The sequence below is a fragment of the Giraffa tippelskirchi genome, chromosome 7, assembly GCF_054371585.1.
Source record: "Giraffa tippelskirchi isolate mGirTip1 chromosome 7, T2T-mGirTip1v1.2.pri, whole genome shotgun sequence".
In the NCBI taxonomy this organism is placed as follows: Eukaryota; Metazoa; Chordata; class Mammalia; order Artiodactyla; family Giraffidae; genus Giraffa; species Giraffa tippelskirchi.
In genome coordinates, this window is record NC_137281.1 from 161,044,362 (window position 1) to 161,064,688 (window position 20,327).

The window sequence follows — 20,327 nt, forward strand, 5'->3', positions numbered from 1 at the left end:
GAACAGCCTCTTGCCTTGTGTTCCAACTTTCTATCAAATGCAGATTTAATGGGCATGTTCATTACTCCATCACTCAGCTCAGACATAAAAATAGCCCATAACACCTGGCCTCTCAGTAATCACTACATCAAAACATTACTCAATATGATATTTCAACTTAAAACTGAGTTTCTCTGAGAGTGTGTGTGTTAAGTGAGACAGAGTGAGAAGAAGGCGTAGTCTTACTTGCCAAGTAATGACATTTTTTAAACCAGATATATACTCCACTCAAGAAAAGGGTGATCTTCATCATGTTTTCTAGTTTATTGAAGAGATTAACAGAGGAGATAGGATGAAATCCTGCTCGTAGGGATTGTTGGCTTGAAGAGAACATAAACTGTCTTTATGTTGTCCATGGCAGCATCTCCATCACCTCACATGGCAACTGGAATGTGAGGGGAGTGCAGAGTCTCCAAGGCACAGAGCACAGAGGCTGAGGCCAGGCTGCCTGGGCTCAGAGCACGACCCTGACACCTAGGAGATGTATTATCTCAGACAAACCACTTAACCCCTCTGTGCCTTAGCTTCCTATATGCAAAATGAGGATGATAATACTACCAACCTCTGGTGTTCTCATGATGATTAAAGTAGTTTAAAGTGTGTGAAGTGCTCATAGGAGTTGCCTGTATACAAAATGGGCTTCCCAGGTGGTGCTAGAACCTGCCGGGCAATGCAGGAGACATAAGTGACACAGGTTTGATGCCTGGAGGAAGAAATGGCAACCCACTTCAGTATTCTTGCCTGGAGAATGCCAGGACAGAGGAGCCTCGTGAAGAGATACAGAGCTACTGAGCATGCATGCACATATGCAAAGCAGCCCATGGCTGGAGATGGTTACTGCTGAATCAGCGGACAAAGGCATGCATGAATGATAGTTACATACGCTTTCCATACAGTTAGTCCCTATTGGTGTAAAAAGAAACGTGATTATCTGACAAAATCCGCTTCCGTATGTATGAGAGTAGAACACCATATACAGGAGGAGAGCTTGCCTTTCAAGCTGGTAACTTGAGGATTATTTCAACATCAGTTTTCATCTCAGTCCCAAAGAAAGGCAAAGCCAAAGAATGCTCAAACTACCTCACAATTGCAGTCATCTCACACGCTAGTAAAGTAATGCTCAAAATTCTCCAAGCCAGGCTTCAGCAACACGTGAACCGTGAACTTCCAGATGTTCACGCTGGTTTTAGAAAAGGCAGAGGAACCAGAGATCAAATTGCCAATATCCGCTGGATCATCGAAAAAGCAAGAGAGTTCCAGAAGAACATCTATTTCTGCTTTATTGACTATGCCAAAGCCTTTGACTGTGTGGATCACAATAAACTGTGGAAAATTCTGAAGGAGATGGGAATACCAGACCATCTGACCTGCCTCTTGAGAAATCTATATGCAGGTCAGGAAGCAACAGTTAGAACTGGACATGGAACAACAGACTGGTTCCAAATAGGAAAAGGAGTCCGTCAAGGCTGTATATTGTCACCCTGCTTATTTAACTTATATGCAGAGTACATCATGAGAAACCCTGGGCTGGATGAAGCACAAGCTGGAATCAAGATTGCCAGGAGAAATATCAATAATCTCAATATGCAGATGACACCACCCTTATGGCAGAAAGTGAAGAAGAACTAAAGAGCCTCTTGATGAAAGTGTAATAGGAGAGTGAAAAAGCTGGCTTAAAATTCAACATTCAAAAAACTAAGATCATGGCATCCAGCCCCATCACTTCATATCAGATAGATGGGGAAATAATGGAAACAGTGACAGACTTTCTTTTCTTGGGCTCAAAAATCACTGCGGATGGCGACTGCAGCCATGAAATTAAAAGACACTTGCTCCGTGGAAGAAAAGCTGTGACAAACTTAGACAGCATATTAAAAAGCAGAAACATTAATTTGTCGAGAAAGGTCTGCATAGTCAAAGCTATGGTTTTTCCAGTATTCATGCATGGATGTGAGAGCTGGACCTTCAACTGTGGTGTTGGAGAAAACTCTTGAGAGTCCCCTGGACTGCAAGGAGATCCAACCAGTCCATCCTAAAGGAGCTCAGTCCTGACTATTCATTGGAAGGACTGATGCTGAAGCTGAAGCTCCAAAACTTTGGTCACCTGATGTGAAGAACTGACTCATTAGAAAAGACCCTGATGCTGGGAAACATTGAAGGCAGGAAGAGAAGGGGATGGCAGAGGATGAGGTGGTTGGAAGGCATCACTAGGACATGAGTTTGAGCAAGCTCCAGGGGATGGTGAAGAACAGGGAAGCCTGGCGTGCTGCAGTCCATGGGGTTGCAAAGAGTCGGACATAACAGAGAAACTGAACAACAACAAATAAATAACTCTATGCGATAAAATTTAGAATTTAGCGTAAATGGAAAAATTCTTAAAATACATATAGTATTAAATATATTACATTAAATATACATTAAATATAGATTAATAAAATAAGAAGTAGAAAACCTCAATATCCTTTAATCATTTAAAAAAAAAATCAGAAGTTCTTCCATGGACAAAAGTCCAGTCCCAGATGGTTTTACAGGCAAATTCTACCAAAACTTATTATTCTAGGAACAAATAATTTTAATCTTACACAAAAGATTCCAAAACACACAAAAAAGAACTACTGCAACTCATTTAATGAGGCTGGCCTAATCTTGATGCCAAAACCTGACAAAGATATAATAAGAAAGAAAAATCATAATCTATTTCATACATGAACATAAATGTTCTTTAGAAAATGAAAAAACTGAATCCATTAAAAAGCTAATAGATTACGATCAAGTTGGGCTTATTCCAAGAATGCAAGGTTAATTTAACATTTAAAGATATCAATTAATATAACATTCACGGATTAAGAGTAAAATTATATAATAATCATATTAATAAATACAGAAAAAGCATTTGTTAAAATTTAATATCAATTCATGTGAAAGAAACAAAGTCTTAGCAAGCCTTTTTGGAAGAAAGAAATTTTATTAACCTCTTAAATAGAGGTTTAAGCAGAAAAGCATGGAATTTTTTTCAGGCAACTTGGAATAAATGTAGTAAACACTGGCAAAATGTTTACAAAGAAAATTATAAAGCTTCATTTAAAAAGTATTTTTAAAGGTCTAAATAATTAGAGATAGCTAATTTCCCCTCAACTAAGCTATTAGAGTAAATGTATTGGGTTGACCAGAAAATTGTTTGGGTTTTTCCATAGCTGGTACAAAAACCCGAACAAACTTTTTGGCCAATCCAATAATTCCAGTCAAAATCTCAACAGGTTTTTTTTGGTGGAACTTGAAAAGCAAATTTGAAAATTTATATGAAGGCTCAAAGGCCTGAGGACAGCCAGGCCAGCCGTAAGGAGCGAGTGATGGGGTGGACGGGCCTCATGGATGGTGGCACTGTGAGGGTGGGGATAGAGCAGCGGCCACACAGAGATGGGCACGCTGAACGGTGGGACCGAGGGGAAGGCTCAGTCAGCTCCTCACAGGGGTGGATGCTTGATTTAAGACCAGAGCGGCCCCGGGGAGGGACAGGGAGCGGAGTCTGTCCAATACACGATGCTGGACAGTTGGGTATCCCCGTGGGAAAAAGTGACGCTGGATCCTTTATATCCCACACACCCAAAGCAATCAATTCCAGATGGACTCCTAGCTTCAGGGGCGAAAAAGAGCCCGAGAGAGGGTTAGAAGATTACAAGAAAGGGTTCTTAAACTAGACACAGAACTGCTGTCCTTGGATAGGACTGATTCAGCTGATTCAACTATACTTTGAGAACTTCTGTTCCTCGAAAGATCCCAGTAAGAGAAAGCAAAGACAGGACACAAACTGGAGAAGATTTTCACCACACATGTAACCAACAAAAGCCTTTTGAACTACAATACATGAAGAAATCTGACAAATTAGTATGAAAGAGACAACCCAAGTAGAAAAGAAGAAAGACTCCTACATGTGCTTTATAAAAGAGAAAAGCTGAATGACCAACGAACAGAAAGGTGTTCAACCTCATTAATGAACAACACGCCACTAAAACTCACCATGTGACACCACTAACCAGCGCCCACCAAGTCTGAGTGTTGGCGCTGGGAGCCACGTGGGCTCCCGGGCACTGCTGCTGGAGAAGAAAATGGACACAACCACTTTGGAAAATGGTTTGGAATTATTTGGTAAAACTGAAGGTACACGCATCCTATGGTCCAACAATCCCACTCCTAGGTGTCTACCTGAGGAAGGGCTCGCACAGAGGCATCAGGAGAACCGTGTAAGGATATCTGTAGCAGAATGGTTCATAACAGTCAGAAACTGAAAACAGCCCATGTATCCACTTACGGCCCACCAGAAACAGAAATCTGGGTATATTTACACAATAAAGTACTACTCGTATAAATGAACACACGGCTGCTTTATGCAAGAGGGATAACCTCAGAAACAAAGTTAAGCAAGAAAAAAAAAGAATAAGAATATATTATTATTGAGTACAATTCCATTAAAATTTTTTAAAATACACAAAACCAGAAATTTCTATTATTTAGGAATACCAACATCTGTGGCATAGAATCACAAAAGACGGCTCAACATAGAATTCAGGACAGCAGTTAACCTGTGCAGGGAGAGGTCAGGGGCAGGAGAGTAGAGTGTATAGAAGAATCACAGGCAACAGTAAGGTTTTTTTTCTTAAACAAAGAAGCATTTATACATAGGTTACTTATATTTTTATTTTAAATAGATTTAATAAATAGTCTTTTGCTTCTACTCAATATTTAATCATGTTAAAGAATTGCAAAATATCACATTTGAAGACGCTGTGTTAGCTGTAATAAAATTAATAGGAATGCTTTTCAATTACTGAAACATCACCATGTACGAATGCCTTCACTGCCCTGGCCAGGACAGCTGACTGCCCCTGGAGGAACAGCTGGTCTCTCCGGGGTTACCTAACCATCCTTGCTGTCACCATGAGATGATAAAAGTTGGTGGCCGGGCTTCCCTGGTGGCTTGGAGGTAAACAATGCAGGAGACCTGGGTCCGGGAAGATCCCACTTGCCACAGAGCAACTCAGCCCACGTGCTGTAACTGCTGGGCCCACGCTCTAGAGCTGCGAGCCTGCACCTGCTGAGCCTACACGCTGCCGCTACTGAAGGCCTCGCGCCCTGGAGCCTGCGCTCCGCAGTGAGAAGCCCCTGCAACGAGAAGCCCACGTTCCGCAGCCAGAGCACAGCCGCGGCAACCAGGGAAAGCCGCGTGCAGCAGCGAAGACCTGGCCCAGCCAGCGATAACACAGAATAAACTGATTCCATTAAAAAACTTGTGGTACGTATCTTGAAGAAGTAGCTCAAGTTCCTTGGCTTAACAGGGACCAAGTGTGAAGGTCAAAGTGTCAGTTGCACAGCCGTGTCCGGCTGTACCTTACCAGGCTCCTCTGTCCGTGGGATTCTCCAGGCAAGAGTACTGGAGTGGGTAGTCATTCCCATCTCCAAGGGATCTCTCCCACTCAGGAATCGAACCCAGGTCTCCTGCATCGCAGGCAGATTCTTTACCATCTGAGCCACCAGGAAAGCCCCACTGGGAACCAAAAAGCTTTGTAATTCTCTGCTTCAGGCTAAGATGCTAGTTCGATCAATTCTTGGTTCCACAGTCGGAGAGGCCTGACCCTAACAGCAGGAAGAGCTCTCATCTCCCCCTAGCAGGGGCTGAGGAAACATCCTCTACACCCCCAGGCTGGGGTAGGTCACAACCGTCAGGACACGAGACACACGAGGCCCATCCCAGGCTTCCCAGAGTCTGCAGCTAGCTCTGCGGGAGACGAGCTTGGCACAAACAAACAGATAACGCTACAGGGCAGTTGGGACAGGTGCCCAGGGAATCTTGTTTAGGTTGGTGTTGAAATGTTTTACCCAGGATGGGAAGAAACCATGGGATCTACTGACTACATCTGGCCCCTGACTTTTAATAAAGTATTCTTGGGAAGAAGTTTCCCACCACAAAGGAAGAAATACAAATATTTAAAAAGCAAACAAGTCATCAGGGCTCTCAGCCCTGCTGCCATATGCTCTGCTTTTTTGAGCTTACAGCTTAACATTAAAATAACAGGCTCACATTCCTCAAATATCTCTACTGCTGTTCCTTACTTCCACTACTTGAAAAGGCTGTCAGCTGCTGTCACTCGGAGGCATTACCATATTAGCCACCACTGTTTACTGCTTGCAGTCCGCTGCGGCTATTAGTTTAATAAGCCTCCTCTTCTCTCGGATGACACCCCAGGCTGTCTACGCAAGAGCCACAGGCTGGGACTTCTAACGAAGGTGCTGAGGGTGGGAGGCAGGAGTGGCCACTTTGTAAATACTGATGAGAGAAACTGAATTCAATTGCATCAGGCTAAACTTTACTGATGGGCCATGTGGTCTCTAAAGGGCTTTAACCACTTTATGGTCCATGGGCTAAGCAGCCTTGGATAAAACCCAGACATGTCCTCAGTGAGCAAAAGAGCGAGCTTGAGACCTACAAGAAGTCAAACACGGAGGCAAAACTCTTTAATTCCCTCCACGTAAATAGCTGAGCCTACAGAAGACATCTCCAGTCAGAGGTTTCCCGGATTATAATGAGAATTTTCTCGATGGGGAGAAGAGAAATGTCCTTTTCACTTGAAGACAAAGAAATGTTTGTAATGGAAATGTGTGAACCAATTTTCCAAGGGGAGTTGCTGAAATACACTGATTAAAACCACAGCGAGGTGAGGAGGCAATGAAATGAAGCCAAGGCCGAGCCACTTAAAATCTGAAAGCAGAGAGCCCAGCCCACCTTTCTCCCCGGCCCCAGGCCGCCCCGTCCTTGCTGACCCTGCACTCAGAGACTTAGAACCTGCCAGCCTGCAGGACTGTTTACTGTTTCTGCCCACTGTGTACTGGTTACTAAGCTACCCCACCGAAGATAAAATGGGAACCGAGTAATCCCGAAGACAATGTCCTTCCCAACAAAGCCTGATCACCGCCCTGGATTCGGGGATTCAGAGAGAAGAGAGGAGACAGGCAGACAGTTCCAGCACATGGCAGTCTGTAATGACATTTCTTAGCTTACATACAAGTATTGTTGATTGATTTACGGAATTCTGTTTCCAAGAGAATAAAACTAAGACACAAAGGGGTCGGGTATCCTGATCAAAGTCACCTAAAATATAGCAATAACCTGGAATTCGTGCGAGTCCTTGGTAACGTAGGACAAACAAGCTATAAAGCAACAGTTCCCAAATTTTAGTCACTGGCGTTTGTTCAATGTAGCTTTTGCCATATCCACATATATTAATATTTTCCTTTAAATTCACTTTAAAACAACACATTAAAAAATTCTTAGTCTCCCTCTGAGCAATCGTTTCTATGAAATCACACTTTGATATGCAGCTGTATTTTTTCTAATGTTCATTTAAAAATGCATAACTGTTAAAATGAAACAGTTCATCCATAATGCATTTCAAATCATCTTGTATGCCTCAAGGGTGCACACTGGAAAAGAAGGGATAAAGTATTTCAACTCAGGTTGACCTGAGAAACTGTTTCTAAATATCATGAAAAAACAAGAGTAAAGAGGATTTTGTACTATTTGCCACCAGGATGTCCATGAAGGACTTGGATAGATTGAAGAGATAAACTTCATACCTTCTGTATAAGGAAAAAGAAGTAAATTTGGGATCACTTACATGAAATTTTCTGGATATTCGCTCAGGGCCATGTCGATGATGTTCAGAGCATCGTGGTAATGCTTCTGTGCTGACAGCAGGAGCGCGAGGAGATGCAGGGAGTTGGCATCGTCGCCTTGAAGTTGAAGAGCTTGGCGGACGTACCCCAGAGCCTCTGGGATCTGGTTTAAAATAAAACCCAGAAGAATTCTTAGACACACGCACATACCCAGCCACCATTTCAGCATCTGAAAGTCAACGTATTAGTCGCTCAGTTGTGTTTGACTCTTTGCAACCCCGTGGACTGTAGCCCACCAGGCTCCTCCGTCCATGGGCTTCTCCAGGCAGGAAGACTGGAACTGGTAGCCTTTCCCTTCTCCAGGGGATCTTCCCAACCCAGGGATCGAACCCAGGTCTCACACACTGCAGGCAGATTCTATACCGTCTGAGCCACCAGGGAAGCCTCTGATTTTCTGTAAATGTCAGGAGTTGTTTCACCCTGTGTCACATTCAGATTTTATGCCATATTTATGGCCACCCCAGGATATTAACCACAAACATGAAAACAGAGGCTCCCTTCAAGGGACAGTATGACTAATGAAGTGATAGAAGAGACTCGAATTCTCAGTATAACTGCCAATCCCAACTCTTTCATTTCTCCCTAAATAAACAATTTCTCTCTTTTCCCACACAACTGGTTTACTTTTGATTATGCCCAAGATAATTTTACTCTAAATGGAGACATAACAAATTGCCAAAAGTTTTTAAACTGTCTTAGCTGAATAGTTCCCTTTTTTTTTAAGTAGCGCTGAAATGAAAGTACTTGGTAAGTTTCAAAGCTTTAAACGGAGCGTCCAAATGATCAGACACCTGTGATTCTTTTCAGGTGCCTTTGTCCTGGATCTCTATTAGACATCAAGGAGATACGCAAACAAACATACCAATCCCCACACCTTTCCAAACTACAATCCAAAATAACGCCATCAAGAAACAAATTGCAATGGCCACATACAAAGCAGGTGTATCCAAATGTAAGCAGACCAGATACAACTTTAACCTTTAAAATTCGACAGCTGTTTAAGACTTTCTTCAAAATCACCCAACACAAGGGTTAATCAAATGCATACATAATGGATATTTGAACACCGGAGTTTCCATATACAGGTTTAACAGTATCCACCCACCAAGCAGGAGACCTGGGTTCAATCCCTAGGTTGGGAAGATCCCCTGGAGAAGGACATGGCAACCCACTCCAGTGTCCTCGCCTGGAGAATCTCATGGACAGAGGAGCCTGGCGGGCTGCGGTCCACGGGGTCAGAGTCGGACACGACTGAGCACACAGCGGCAGTGGAGCGCGGGGCCTGGAGCCGTATTTCCGAGCAGGCTCAAGACAGGCCTTCCGACGCCGCGGCCCAGGACGCCCCCCCGCCCCGCCCCCAGGCCCTGGAGGGACCCCTCTGCTCTCCTGCTTGTTCCCAACCCCTGCGACCTCACTCCTTAGCAGGGAGCCGTGACTTCCGTCTGTCCCCACGTCTATTCGTTATCCTCTCTGAAGTTCCATTTTTGATGAATGTAAGTTAAAAATACTGGTTTAGAGGGGCTTTCTGCTTTTGAGCCATAGAATCCCAGCTATCACAGTGGGGACCTATCATCTCATGGGGGTGAGGGGAGGGTCTGCAGTCCAGAGAGGAGACGTGCCTTGGGCAGGTCTCCTAGCCCCGCGTGCTGAGACCACAGCGGCTCAACATCCAGCTCCTGCCCCACAGCCTCCTCCAGGTCAGACAGCAAGGGCTCTAAGGACAAACGGGCTTCCTGGTGGCTCAGCTGGTGAAGAATCCGCCTGCGATGCAGGAGTCCTGGGTCTGATCCCTGGGCCGGGAAGATCCGCTGGAGAAGGTTTAGGCTACCCACTCCAGTATTCTTGGGCTTCCCTGGTGGCTCAGCTGGTAAAGAATCCTCCTGCAATGTGGGAGACCTGGGTTCGATCCCTAGGTTGGGAAGATCCTCTGGAGAAGGGAAAGGCTACCCACTCCAGTGTTCTGGCCTGGAGAATTCCATGGACTGTATAGTCCATGGGGTCACAAAGAGTCAGACACGACTGTGCGGCTTTCACTTTCATTCCGCTTTCACTAAGGACGCGGGCCCCTCCCCGTCGCCCTCCCTGCCTGGTGAGCGGGCACAGGGCACCCACAGAGCTCCAGCTACTCCTCCCCTCCCCCGGGGACAGCACTCAGCCTGGCATCCGGAGAGTCAAAAAGGCAGGTACACTCACGATGTCCATTTTCAGGGAGGTCCAACCCAATCAAGAAAAAAACAGATACAGAGTTCAAAGTGGTGCTCTCAGAGGCTGGGCTGACATGAAGGAATTCCAGGTTGGTTCCTTCATTTCCCGGTATTAGTGAGTGCCTACCACGTGCCAGGCAGTGTGCCAGCTGCCTGGGCAAAGCAGTGATGATGACAGACGGGGGTTCCTGCCCTCGGGGAACCTGAAGTCTAGAGAGAAAGACAGCGAACAGGAGCAGGGGCAGGACGGAGGAACGGAGTAGGGAGCCCCCGTGAAGGGGCTTCAGAGAGGAGGTGGGAGGAGGTGCTGGCTGCCGAGAGAGGGGGCGGTGGGTCAGCAGCCCACAGCTCTTGCTGCAGCAGCGCGTGGTCAGGCCAGCGCTGAGCCGCGAGGCCAGGCAGCAGGACCTGGACATAGCCGGGGTCTCTTGGTTCCCTCGGTCTCCGGGTCCCCAGCAAGAGGCAAATAGCACCCTTCGCCAGGCTCCGGGAAGCCAGATGCGTGGGCACAGCCCAGCCTGCCGGGGGAAGGGCGTGTCCGGGGAGCTGACCCTTGAGTCACCCTCCGGCCGGCACTCGGGAATGTGCTGGGGTCACCACCAGCATCTCGCCCCTGGTGGGCCAGGAGGCCCAGGGCCAGAGTCCCCAGGACGGCTGGGAGGGGGCCACGGGGGGTGAGGGCGGCAAAGGCAGCGTCAGGAAGCTGCCTGGGAAGGTGGAGACCAGTGGAGCGCGTCCCTGCGGCCAGGCGGACACTGCGGGGGCTCCTGTTTCGGGGAGCCGCTGTGCGTCACTGTTCACCCCTCCTCCGTGTTTGAAAGGGACGGGTCTCCTCTGCGTACACCCGCCGGCACCCTCCGGCCAATCGCCAAGAGACCCCCGTATGATGCCCGGGCCCCACCGGTGACGGAGTCCCCGCCGCGCAGCACTGCCCTGGGCTCCGTGCGCGAGCGATGGGGCTCCCTGGCGACCCCTGGGGTCACCAAGTGCTGCCCGGTCCTCGCCCGACCCGGGGGCCCTCCAGATTGCGGGTGTGCCCTCCAAAAGCAGGGCCCGGCCTGCCTTGTGTCTGCGCAGCTGCTGCTCCAGCGGACAAAACCCCGGGGCCTTTGCCGAGGAGTCAGCGTCCCCAGGAGAGAGGCCCCGGCTCCAGGGCAGCCTCAGGGGGCCGGACGCAGACGGTTACCCGCCAGACCGCGCTGAGACGGAGGGGACTGACCTGTCTGGAGATGGCGAGCTGCAGCGCCAGGTAGAAGGCGGCCTGGTGGTCTGTGGGCGACAGGCTGTGGGCCCTGCAAGAGCGTCCGCAGCAGTTAGTGCTTGCGCGGCCACCGGGGCCCCGTCCCAACAAGGGTTCCCATTCGTACTGTTACTTACACCGAGGCCCCATGTTTAATTCCTTCTTTAACAACCGTCTATGTTGCTAGGTGCATACAAATGAAAGTATTTGATAGCCCTTATGGACTCAGCATTTTCTTTTTATACAAGGTATCATCTTAGTCTGTCTCCAGTAAGTTCTTTTGACTAAAATCCTATTTTGCACGACATTGACATAACTATTGCAGACTCATTTTGGTTCGTATTTGCATGGCATATCTTTTGTCACCTCTTTACTTTCACCTTTTCTATATTCTCATAATTCAGTGACCTCTCTTTCAAACAGATTATAGTTAAATTGCTTATAAATCCATTACTGTCTTTGTCTAGCTCTATAACACAGTCACTTATGATTATCATACTGATTCATATATTTGGTTTTAAGTATTTCCTTTTTGGGGTGCTTTCTATTTTTCCTCCCTGATCCTGGTTTCTTTCTGCTTTCTTTCCTTATTTTGGAATTATTACTTTTTAATCAGTTTTAACTTTTAAACCAGTCATACGTGTTGCTGACAGTTTTACAGGATTTTTAAATCTGAACCCCTTAGTGCAACAAAGTCAAACTACAACTTAAAAGTTTTTGTTTCATTTAAACTCTTCTCCTCTGTCCACTAGCTAATGGAATGTGCATCTCCTCTTGGCCCTACGCGTGGGATGACATGTTTCTGGGTTTCATCCTGCATCGGCACTGGCAGCTGATGAGCCTGGCTTTGAGAAGGAGCCTGGAGTGAAGAACCGCAGGCCCGAGCTCTGCCGCCCTGCAGGCACCTCCCTCAGGCTGGGCAGGCGAGGCCACGTGTCAGCCTGGGAGGCGTGAGCGCTCCTGGCAGGGCGGCGGCTGCTGTGGTTAAGTTTTGGCTTGGCCTTGATGCTACTTCATCCAAATTTCTGGATTTCAGAGAAACCATATGAAAATCAAAGGCCTGGCTTTGCTTGTAAAATGAGGTTTTGGTTTTTTGATGAACTGTAGGGAGAAATGGAGGATACTCATTCAGTCTTTTGAAGGTTCTACTAAGTCCCATGTAGTTTTCTAATGACATGCAACTGTGACATGTAAGACTCTGTGGCCAGACACTAGACTTAGTCTATCAGCTGGCTTTTGGTGCCAATAGGAAGAGGCTATACTGGCCTCTTACTTGATGGCAAGCATGTTATTCTTGCTTTTACATGGAAGTCAATTGTATTTTGTAAGCAACTCAAAATGTGGCTATAGATGAGACATGATTCTGTGTTTAACAGTCCAGTGGGAAGAGAAAAACAAACTTTTACTTTCTTTAAAAGGCAGTGTGGAGCGGCGGAGAAGGCACTGGTGACCCACCCCAGTCCTCTCGCCTGGAAAATCCAGTGGACGGGGGAGCCTGGTGGGCTGCAGCCCATGGGGTCGCTAAGAGTCAGACATGACTGAGCAACTTCACTTTCACTTTTCACTTTCGTGCATTGGAGAAGGAAATGGCGACCCACTCCAGTGCTCTTGCCTGGAAAATCCTGTGGACGGGGGAGCCTGGCGGGCTGCAGCCCATGGGGTCGCTAAGAGTCGGACATGACTGAGCGACTTCACTTTCACTTTTCACTTTCGTGCATTGGAGAAGGAAATGGCGACCCACTCCAGTGTTCTTGCCTGGAGAATCCCAGGGACAGGGGAGCCTGGTGGGCTGCCGTCTATGGGGTCGCACAGAGTCAGACACGACTGAAGCGACTTAGCAGCAGCAGAGGAGCAGACTAATTACAAACGGGGAGGCCCAGACAGTGAACAAAACTTCAGGCTCTTCCGTCAACATTCTGTGATTAAGGGAGGATCTTCTACCAGCAAATTCAAGATGAAGAAGAATGCCAAATCACTATGGAGTCAACTGTGGCAAACATGCCAAGGATGGATTTCTACAGTAATAAGGCCTTTTTAATGGGGCTGTCTGTCTGCTGTGGGGAAAAAGGCAAAAAAGTCTTCTGAGTGTTTGCAACCCAGAAAATATGTGAAGTTCAACAACTCAGGGCATTATTTGGGCAAAGACCCTGATGCTGGGAAAGACTGAAGGCAGGAGGAGAAGGGATGACAGAGGATGAGATGGTTGGATGGCATCACCGACTCGATGGACTTGAGTTTGAGCAAACTCCAGGAGGTGGTGATGGACAGGGAGGCCTGGTGTGCTGGGGTTCATGGGGTCGCAAAGAGTTGGACACGACTGAGCAACGAACTGAACTGATTTGGGCAAATGTTGTAGCTCGAGTGTGGGACTCGGGGGAACTAGGGGGTGGAGGTGGGCTCCTCTGTCCCTTTTACAATCTTAAGAGCAAAACTCCCATCCCTAGGAAATAAGCTTGCCTCAAGACACGGCCAGAGGACTTCGCTCACTTCAGTCTAAGAAGCTGAGGCTGAAGACTTGGCTTGTGTTGCCCTTGGAGATGTCTTATTTCTAGCAGAAGCCTACTCAGAATGCCCCAGTTTTTATTACTTGACAGGCATTGGTTTTCCATGAATTTGTACATCAAAGAATTTTTTTCTTTGGTGTTCATAAAAGTAAGCTTGGAATGCCATGGTTTCTGTCTCTCTCAATTATTCAGGGAAAATGAATACAAAATGACTTATGAAGAGACTTTGAATTAGTTAGCATTATTTATTTTATCTCATCTTCTTTCACAATTAGTAAAACCAGCTTCCTAAAAGCCTCAAAAAGAATTCCACAGAGCTGTAATTTTCTCAGCACGGTTCAGATTTTTTACAAATGAAGTTACATTAAGTCATGGTTGCCTCTACCCAACACCAAGCAAGTAGAAACCTGGCAGTGGTCTGGAGAACTCAGGGTGTGGCTAAGAATGGTTCTGACCAAGGGTCCTACTTAGCACCTTCAAACGATTATTAACTATTAATCCACAGCACCAAGAAGGAGATGTGCTAGAAATCTTGGCATCACTGGGGTGCATTAGGACAACATCTGAAGAATTGTCAATGCAGCTAATAATGAATATTCAGTGGCCAAATTTCTCATGAGTTAAAACTTAAACAGGCACATTTTGAAACATCTTATTTCCATCACTTGGTTAAAGAGTTAATCCGGTCACTTCAGCCATGAAAGAAAACAGGGAACATGCAGCTGCCCGAGAAAACTAGAAACGTTCACGGTGTTCGTCTCAGGCAGACCCTCGAAACCTCCCTTCAGCTGCGCAGGACTTAGCAGCGAGGCTTCTGAGATAACACCACGCCCACAGAAACCCTGCTCGACAGAAATCACCAAGCAATGCAGGTGAGAGGAAGGCCACTGGTGATCTTGAAAACTGCAAGCCTGCTGGGCTGCGTACGTGAATTTAGAGCCGCCCTCTAAGCCCCATTCCCACGCGGTGAGCACCTGGTGAGGCTAAGAGAAACTCACATTCCTGAAAGTGTCATCACAGGGAGGCTCACAAAGCGCTTCCCCTGTCAGAGCACCTCCATATTAATTAATTCCATGTTTCTTCCACAGGAAAAGAAACAATCGTTAACCTCCTGGTCCACTGGGGCCACCATCCATCCATCCAGCCATCCATCCATCCATCCATCCATCCATCCACATATGCAGTACCTACTGTGATGCCAGGCCCTAGCCCCAGGGAGAGCCCCGAGAAGCTGCCACTAAGATAAATTCATCTTCTTAGAAAGCTCTACAAACAACACTGTTTTTCTTCACTACACTTTTGTACAGGACAAATGAGTTGGTTCAACCTCTTCAGCTGAACTTGTAAGCATATGAACAGCTGAAGGTCTCAATATTATGGTGCAATCACGTAACTGGGATGTCCTCAAAAACCATCTTTCTGAATCCAGGAGAGAGCAAACCTTTTTGTCTTCTGATTCCAGTCATAACTGAGTTAATTTTCACATGTTAGCTCTGCAACCTCACTACTTTTTTAGTTACACCCTTTTCTTTTTAACCAAAAATTACCAAACAGTTGTATTAAACAGAATTGTGGGAAGACTTAAAAAAAAAGGTAAAAAAATTCTCACCCAAATTATTTTTAAATATCCATTTACATATAAGAAGTAATAAAAGTCCTTTTTATGTACTTAAGATCTTTTGCTTATAGATTTTTGTGACATGTACTGTAACACTAGGAGAGTCCTAGTTAATGTACTTAAGAGTCGGACACGACTGAGCGACTGAACAACTGAACTGAACTGAAACAAAATATTTTGATTCCTTTGAAAAATATACTTAAATACACATAAATACAAATTTAGGTTAACCTTCCCCAATATAATCACATGGGTTAGTAGGATTTTATTCCTCTTTATTCCCATATGAACTAATATTTTAGAAATCCCTTTGAATTAGAAACTAAGTGAGAGAGGAACAAAAAGAAATTCAGGCCAAGGGAACAGCTGTTACATAACATGAAGCGATGGATTCCGCGGCCCAAGGCAGACCACCACCATGGCTGTTTTTAGAGAGCCAGTAAGATGAGCTGGTTTAAGAAAAGTGAAACAGATGTAATGACCGCTTTCTTAGGCATCCACGTGTGGGTTTTATAAACTAGGACTGGAAAATTTAAAACTCCAAATCATTTGAAATGGAAATGCTTTCCACACTCGGTGCTGAAGAACATCAACAGAGACTCAGCACAGAGACAGGAGGCCTGTGTGCAGCTGTCAGTTGGCACCTTCTGTCATTAACCAGTCTGGGACTGGCAGTGTGAAGGCGCTATGGTGAGCCTGCTAAGAAAGGGAAAGGAGAGAGATGAAAGCATCTCAGACTAACTGCAACGCAGCGATAATGATTCCATGAAAAAAGGAGCCCGTCCACAGTGACGGATCTGCAGGCGGCCCTGGTTCTAAGGACCGAGATCTAACAACAATTATCAGGGACTGAGAGATCCTCCCAAAACTTCAGCGTAGGTAACTAAGCTTCTAATACAACTCCAAGAAATCAGGGTAACACAGATATATTTAAGGTGATAGGATCAATGCCAATTCTACATTGGACATCATGGTGCTATACTTTCAGTGATTTATTACACCTCCAGTAAGAATCAAATCAGGGCACTGTGGTACAGGGGGGCTTCTCAGGTGGCACTGGTGGTAAAGAACCAATGTAATGCAGGAGATATAAGAGACCTGTGTTCGATTCCTGGGTTGTGAAGATCCCCTGGAGGAGGGCATGGCAACCCACTCCAGTATTCTTGCCTGGAGAATCCCATGGGCAGAGGAGCCTGGCTGGCTATAGTCCACGGGGTTGCAAAGAGTCAGACACAACTTAGCCGCAGCAGCAGTGGTGTAGTGGGTACCAGAGAAGCTGGTCAGCATGAGAGACCTTGACCTTCCCGACTTCCATAGCCACAGGACTCCGGCTCTTCATCCCTGCGTCTCAGACCCTCAGCTGCAGTGAACACACACCTTGTCTCATCTACTTACTGACGTGGGCCTAGGATCAGGTAAAGGGACACACAAGCATTCTCTAACATAAGGCCTTCTCTAATTTTGTGCAAGGCACAGTGATGGAGATGACCGGAAGGTGTTGTGGAACACGGCAGGGATAGAGGCCTGGGGCTGCTGGCCTATCTTATATAGTATTTCAGAGACTGTCCTGATCTGGCTTTTTTCATTTCCTAATATAAAAATCTGCAGCCTGACATGTTAAAAAAGTTAAAAAAAAAAAAAAAAGCGAGCAAAGAATGATCCCTTTTCTAGATGATGAAAAATGTCTTTAATAAAAGGAACCATCTCCGTGGACATAAAAAGCACCTCTCTTAGAGCTGGAATAGCTCGATTAGGAATGAAAATGTGCCCAGACGGATAAACAGAGGACGACTGCGGATTTACACGGCGACAGGTGGTGCAGCAAGTTTTTATGCTGCATGTTCGGTGCTCAAGAGGAAAGACTCCCGGGGTGGAACGCTGTTTACATAACCCTTATAAATATCTCTTCTTTCTATACTCACCGCACTCTGGGGTCACTGTGTACAGCCGAGTGAAGAGAGGAACTCCCACTCACCTCTGAAACGCAAGAAGCGCCTTTCTCTGAAGGACCTCCTGCATCCCTCGCAGAGAAGCTAAGGAAAGGGTTCAGTTAGTCAGTGGTGTGGAGATCAGGGAGTTTTCAACAAATACGAAACGTCACAAAACCACACATTTGACTGGATTAAGAGCCACAGATTCTGGGTGCCTACATGCCCAGTCTGTCCCAGGCGCTGTAGTGGATGGCAGACAAAGGCAAGGTCAACCTGAGGTCCTTACGCTTGGGCATAACTGTGCAACCATGCCAAGGGAAGAATGGGAGGTGGCTGGTCAATCTTGGTACCCCCAGGAAAAGGGGCCCATCTTCAAAAGAGGAGCTGGGAATTCCAGAGAGGAAAACATTCTCAAGGGCAGGCGTGTAATCCCAGGTAAGCACGACTCTGCCAAAATGGACTAGAAGAGATTCAAGCACCAGTGGGTGCATTAGACAGTCTTCAGAGATCCTTCCAGCACCAAGAACCAAGGACACGACACCAGCCTGATGCCAAGAAAGACCAGTTTAATTCATGTAGGCAATGACCAGGACCTCTTATATCCTGATGTGAACACCAGAGACAGACCAGGCAAACTCAACAGTGATACTGAAAATCAGCTCAACCCTTCCCCTGTATACAGCACATGAGAAATGGCACCTCAGAGTCTGATAGAAACTAAAAAGATACTTTTTACTGCAACAACAGAAAAAGTCCTAGAAGGGCCTGCTTATGGTTGCCTCTGGGGATGGCCCTTCTCTAACGAATCCCACAAGGCAGAGCCCCTCCTGACATTGCTATGAGGATGACGGAAGGCGGTCAGAACTGGACGTAGCTGAAACCCATGGCTAACTCAGAACAGCAGTAAGTGAGCTAAAGGGAAGCAGAGGGCTAATTAGGGGAACCACGGATACCGACGAACCCAGCAGGGCCATGCGACTCACCCAGAGTTACAGGGCTAATCAGGGGTAGAGTCCAAACTAAGAATTTACGTGGATAAATACAAGGTATTAAATTTCACTTCACTGAAAGTCTGCTATAGTTAAAAGATGTTTGGGGTATTGCCAGTATATCAAATGTATATGAAAAATTAGCAAAAAAACCCATTAGTGAAAATCAATGGATATGCAAAATTTCTCCAGGGTCTTTGATATTTTAGAGCAGAGGAAAGAAAGATTTGGGGTAACGTGTAAAATAAACTCTAGCAAAATTATGAAGGAAGAAAAAGGAAATGAGTACTAGGGTAGTGTTTTCTCTTAAGTGGGCTTGTGATTGGTGGGAACACATGAAGGGCTCCCAGGTGGCTGGCAAAGTTCCATCTCCTGAGCAGGGTGGTGACTGTAAGAATATTTTCCCTTATACTAATTTATTGAGTTAGATAATCATTTTTGAGAGTTTTTTTGTGGTATCTATGTCACATTTCACAGCAAAACGTTAAAGAAATAATAGAGTTCATAAAAGCAATTTATCAATTGACCCTTTCTGCAAACATTGAATTCAAAACCCCATTAAGTACAGAAAACATACTTAAGATTTTTTTTTAGCCAAAAACACATCTACCCAAACAGTGAATACGTCCAGAATGTACAGTGTCACTGCATGTACTGTGCGCCTCTAGACTGCACACACATGCCTGTAAACCAAGACATGCAAAGGGAGAGGGGCGGGTACTGAGAAACCCAGGTGAGCTTTCTGGGGGAGGTGAGCCCTGAACCTGTCTACATTCTTGTGCCTAAGAGCAACACCCCTTCACACAGGGAGGGCTCGGCCCGGGGCTGGGGCGCAGCTGGGTGCAGGCCAGGGGGGTTGAGTTGTCTCTCATCTCACGGCTCAGGGCAGACCCCGCATCTGCCAGCGAGGCTGCACCAGCACGCGCCCCTGTGTGAGGGGCCTGGGTGCCCAGGCCCAGGGCCGTCGTCACCCCCTCCCGGTCTCTGCCCTGTCTGAGCAAAGAGGACGCCAGGGGCAGGGCCCCCGGGACAGGGGGATCCACACCGCGCCCTCCGGAGACGTGGGGAGCAGGGGCGGGGACCCCACTCACCGTCAGTGGCCTGCAGGCTGTATGTCAGCCCCAGGGCTAGGTAGCCTTTGGCTTTGAACTCGGACGTTTTCTCTCCCGCATCAACCACCGTTTTGGCAAACTTCTCGGCTTCTTCCAGCTGAAAAACCAGATCAGTTAAAAACAACCACCACCTGCGGAATTTCTAATGCGGCTCCCAAAGCATCTGCTGCCAGAGACGGCTTCTGACGAGTCACTGTTAAAATAAGTCCCCAGCCTTCCAGGGCCACTCTGGAGACTGCATTCTCTTTATTTGAGCCTCTCAAACAGGCCTCGGGATTCCCACCTGGCCTTTTCCCGTTAAACGTTCCCGTATTGCTGCTCTGCCCTCTTTCCCAAGGCCTCTCTCACACTCCGTGGGGCTCTTTGCTGTCTCTGCTCTTCACCAGCTGCCTGGTGTGCTAGGTGTGACTAGGTGTGACTAGGTGTGCTAGGCACGCAGAACCTACACAGGCCTGCACGTATCATTTGTAAAGAACAAAGCTCTTGAAATGTTTTGTGCTTCAGTCTTTCCTTTTTAGCATGACATAAAGAATCCTTTAGGCTTGGATTTTCTTTCCTATAAGCTCTTAAAAATTTCAAAACTCCACCTATCTATTTTATTGAGTTGGCCAAAAAGTTCATTCAGGTTTGTGGAGGCCCAGGCCAGAAACCCGAATGAACTTTTTGGCCAGCCCAGTACAGTACCCAACACCTGCCTCTCATACCAGCCGGTTCCAGTGGGAAATAAGTGCACCCACAGTAAGGTGACCTCTGTACACGTCATTAGAGACAAAGACCGTAAGACTTGCTCCTTTGGAGTCCGATGAGCACTGTTATCACTGAAGCAGGGCGACAGTACATGGGTGGTAGTTGATTCCAGTCTTCACTTCTATGGTATTTGGAAACTTTAATTATAAAAATACAAAAAAATACAGAAATGATCTGCTATTCTCATCTTGAAAAAAAGAGGTTTATTTAAGGCG

The 20,327-nt window shown here is 46.5% G+C and overlaps 1 protein-coding gene across 11 annotated transcripts in view; it reads right to left on the bottom strand.

Annotated features, from left to right (window-relative positions):
* The window catches only part of TTC7B (tetratricopeptide repeat domain 7B), a 255,906-nt gene that overhangs the window by 71,355 nt on the left and 164,224 nt on the right, over positions 1–20,327 (bottom strand). For all 11 annotated transcript variants that reach the window (XM_081510892.1, XM_081510887.1, XM_081510886.1 and 8 more), the window contains 4 exons: positions 19,345–19,462; positions 17,309–17,366; positions 11,191–11,263; positions 7,710–7,870 (listed from right to left, as the gene is read on the bottom strand). In XM_081510892.1, coding sequence (XP_081367018.1) covers positions 7,710–7,870; positions 11,191–11,263; positions 17,309–17,366; positions 19,345–19,462 — 410 coding nt within the window. The remainder of the gene's footprint in view (positions 1–7,709; positions 7,871–11,190; positions 11,264–17,308; positions 17,367–19,344; positions 19,463–20,327) is intronic.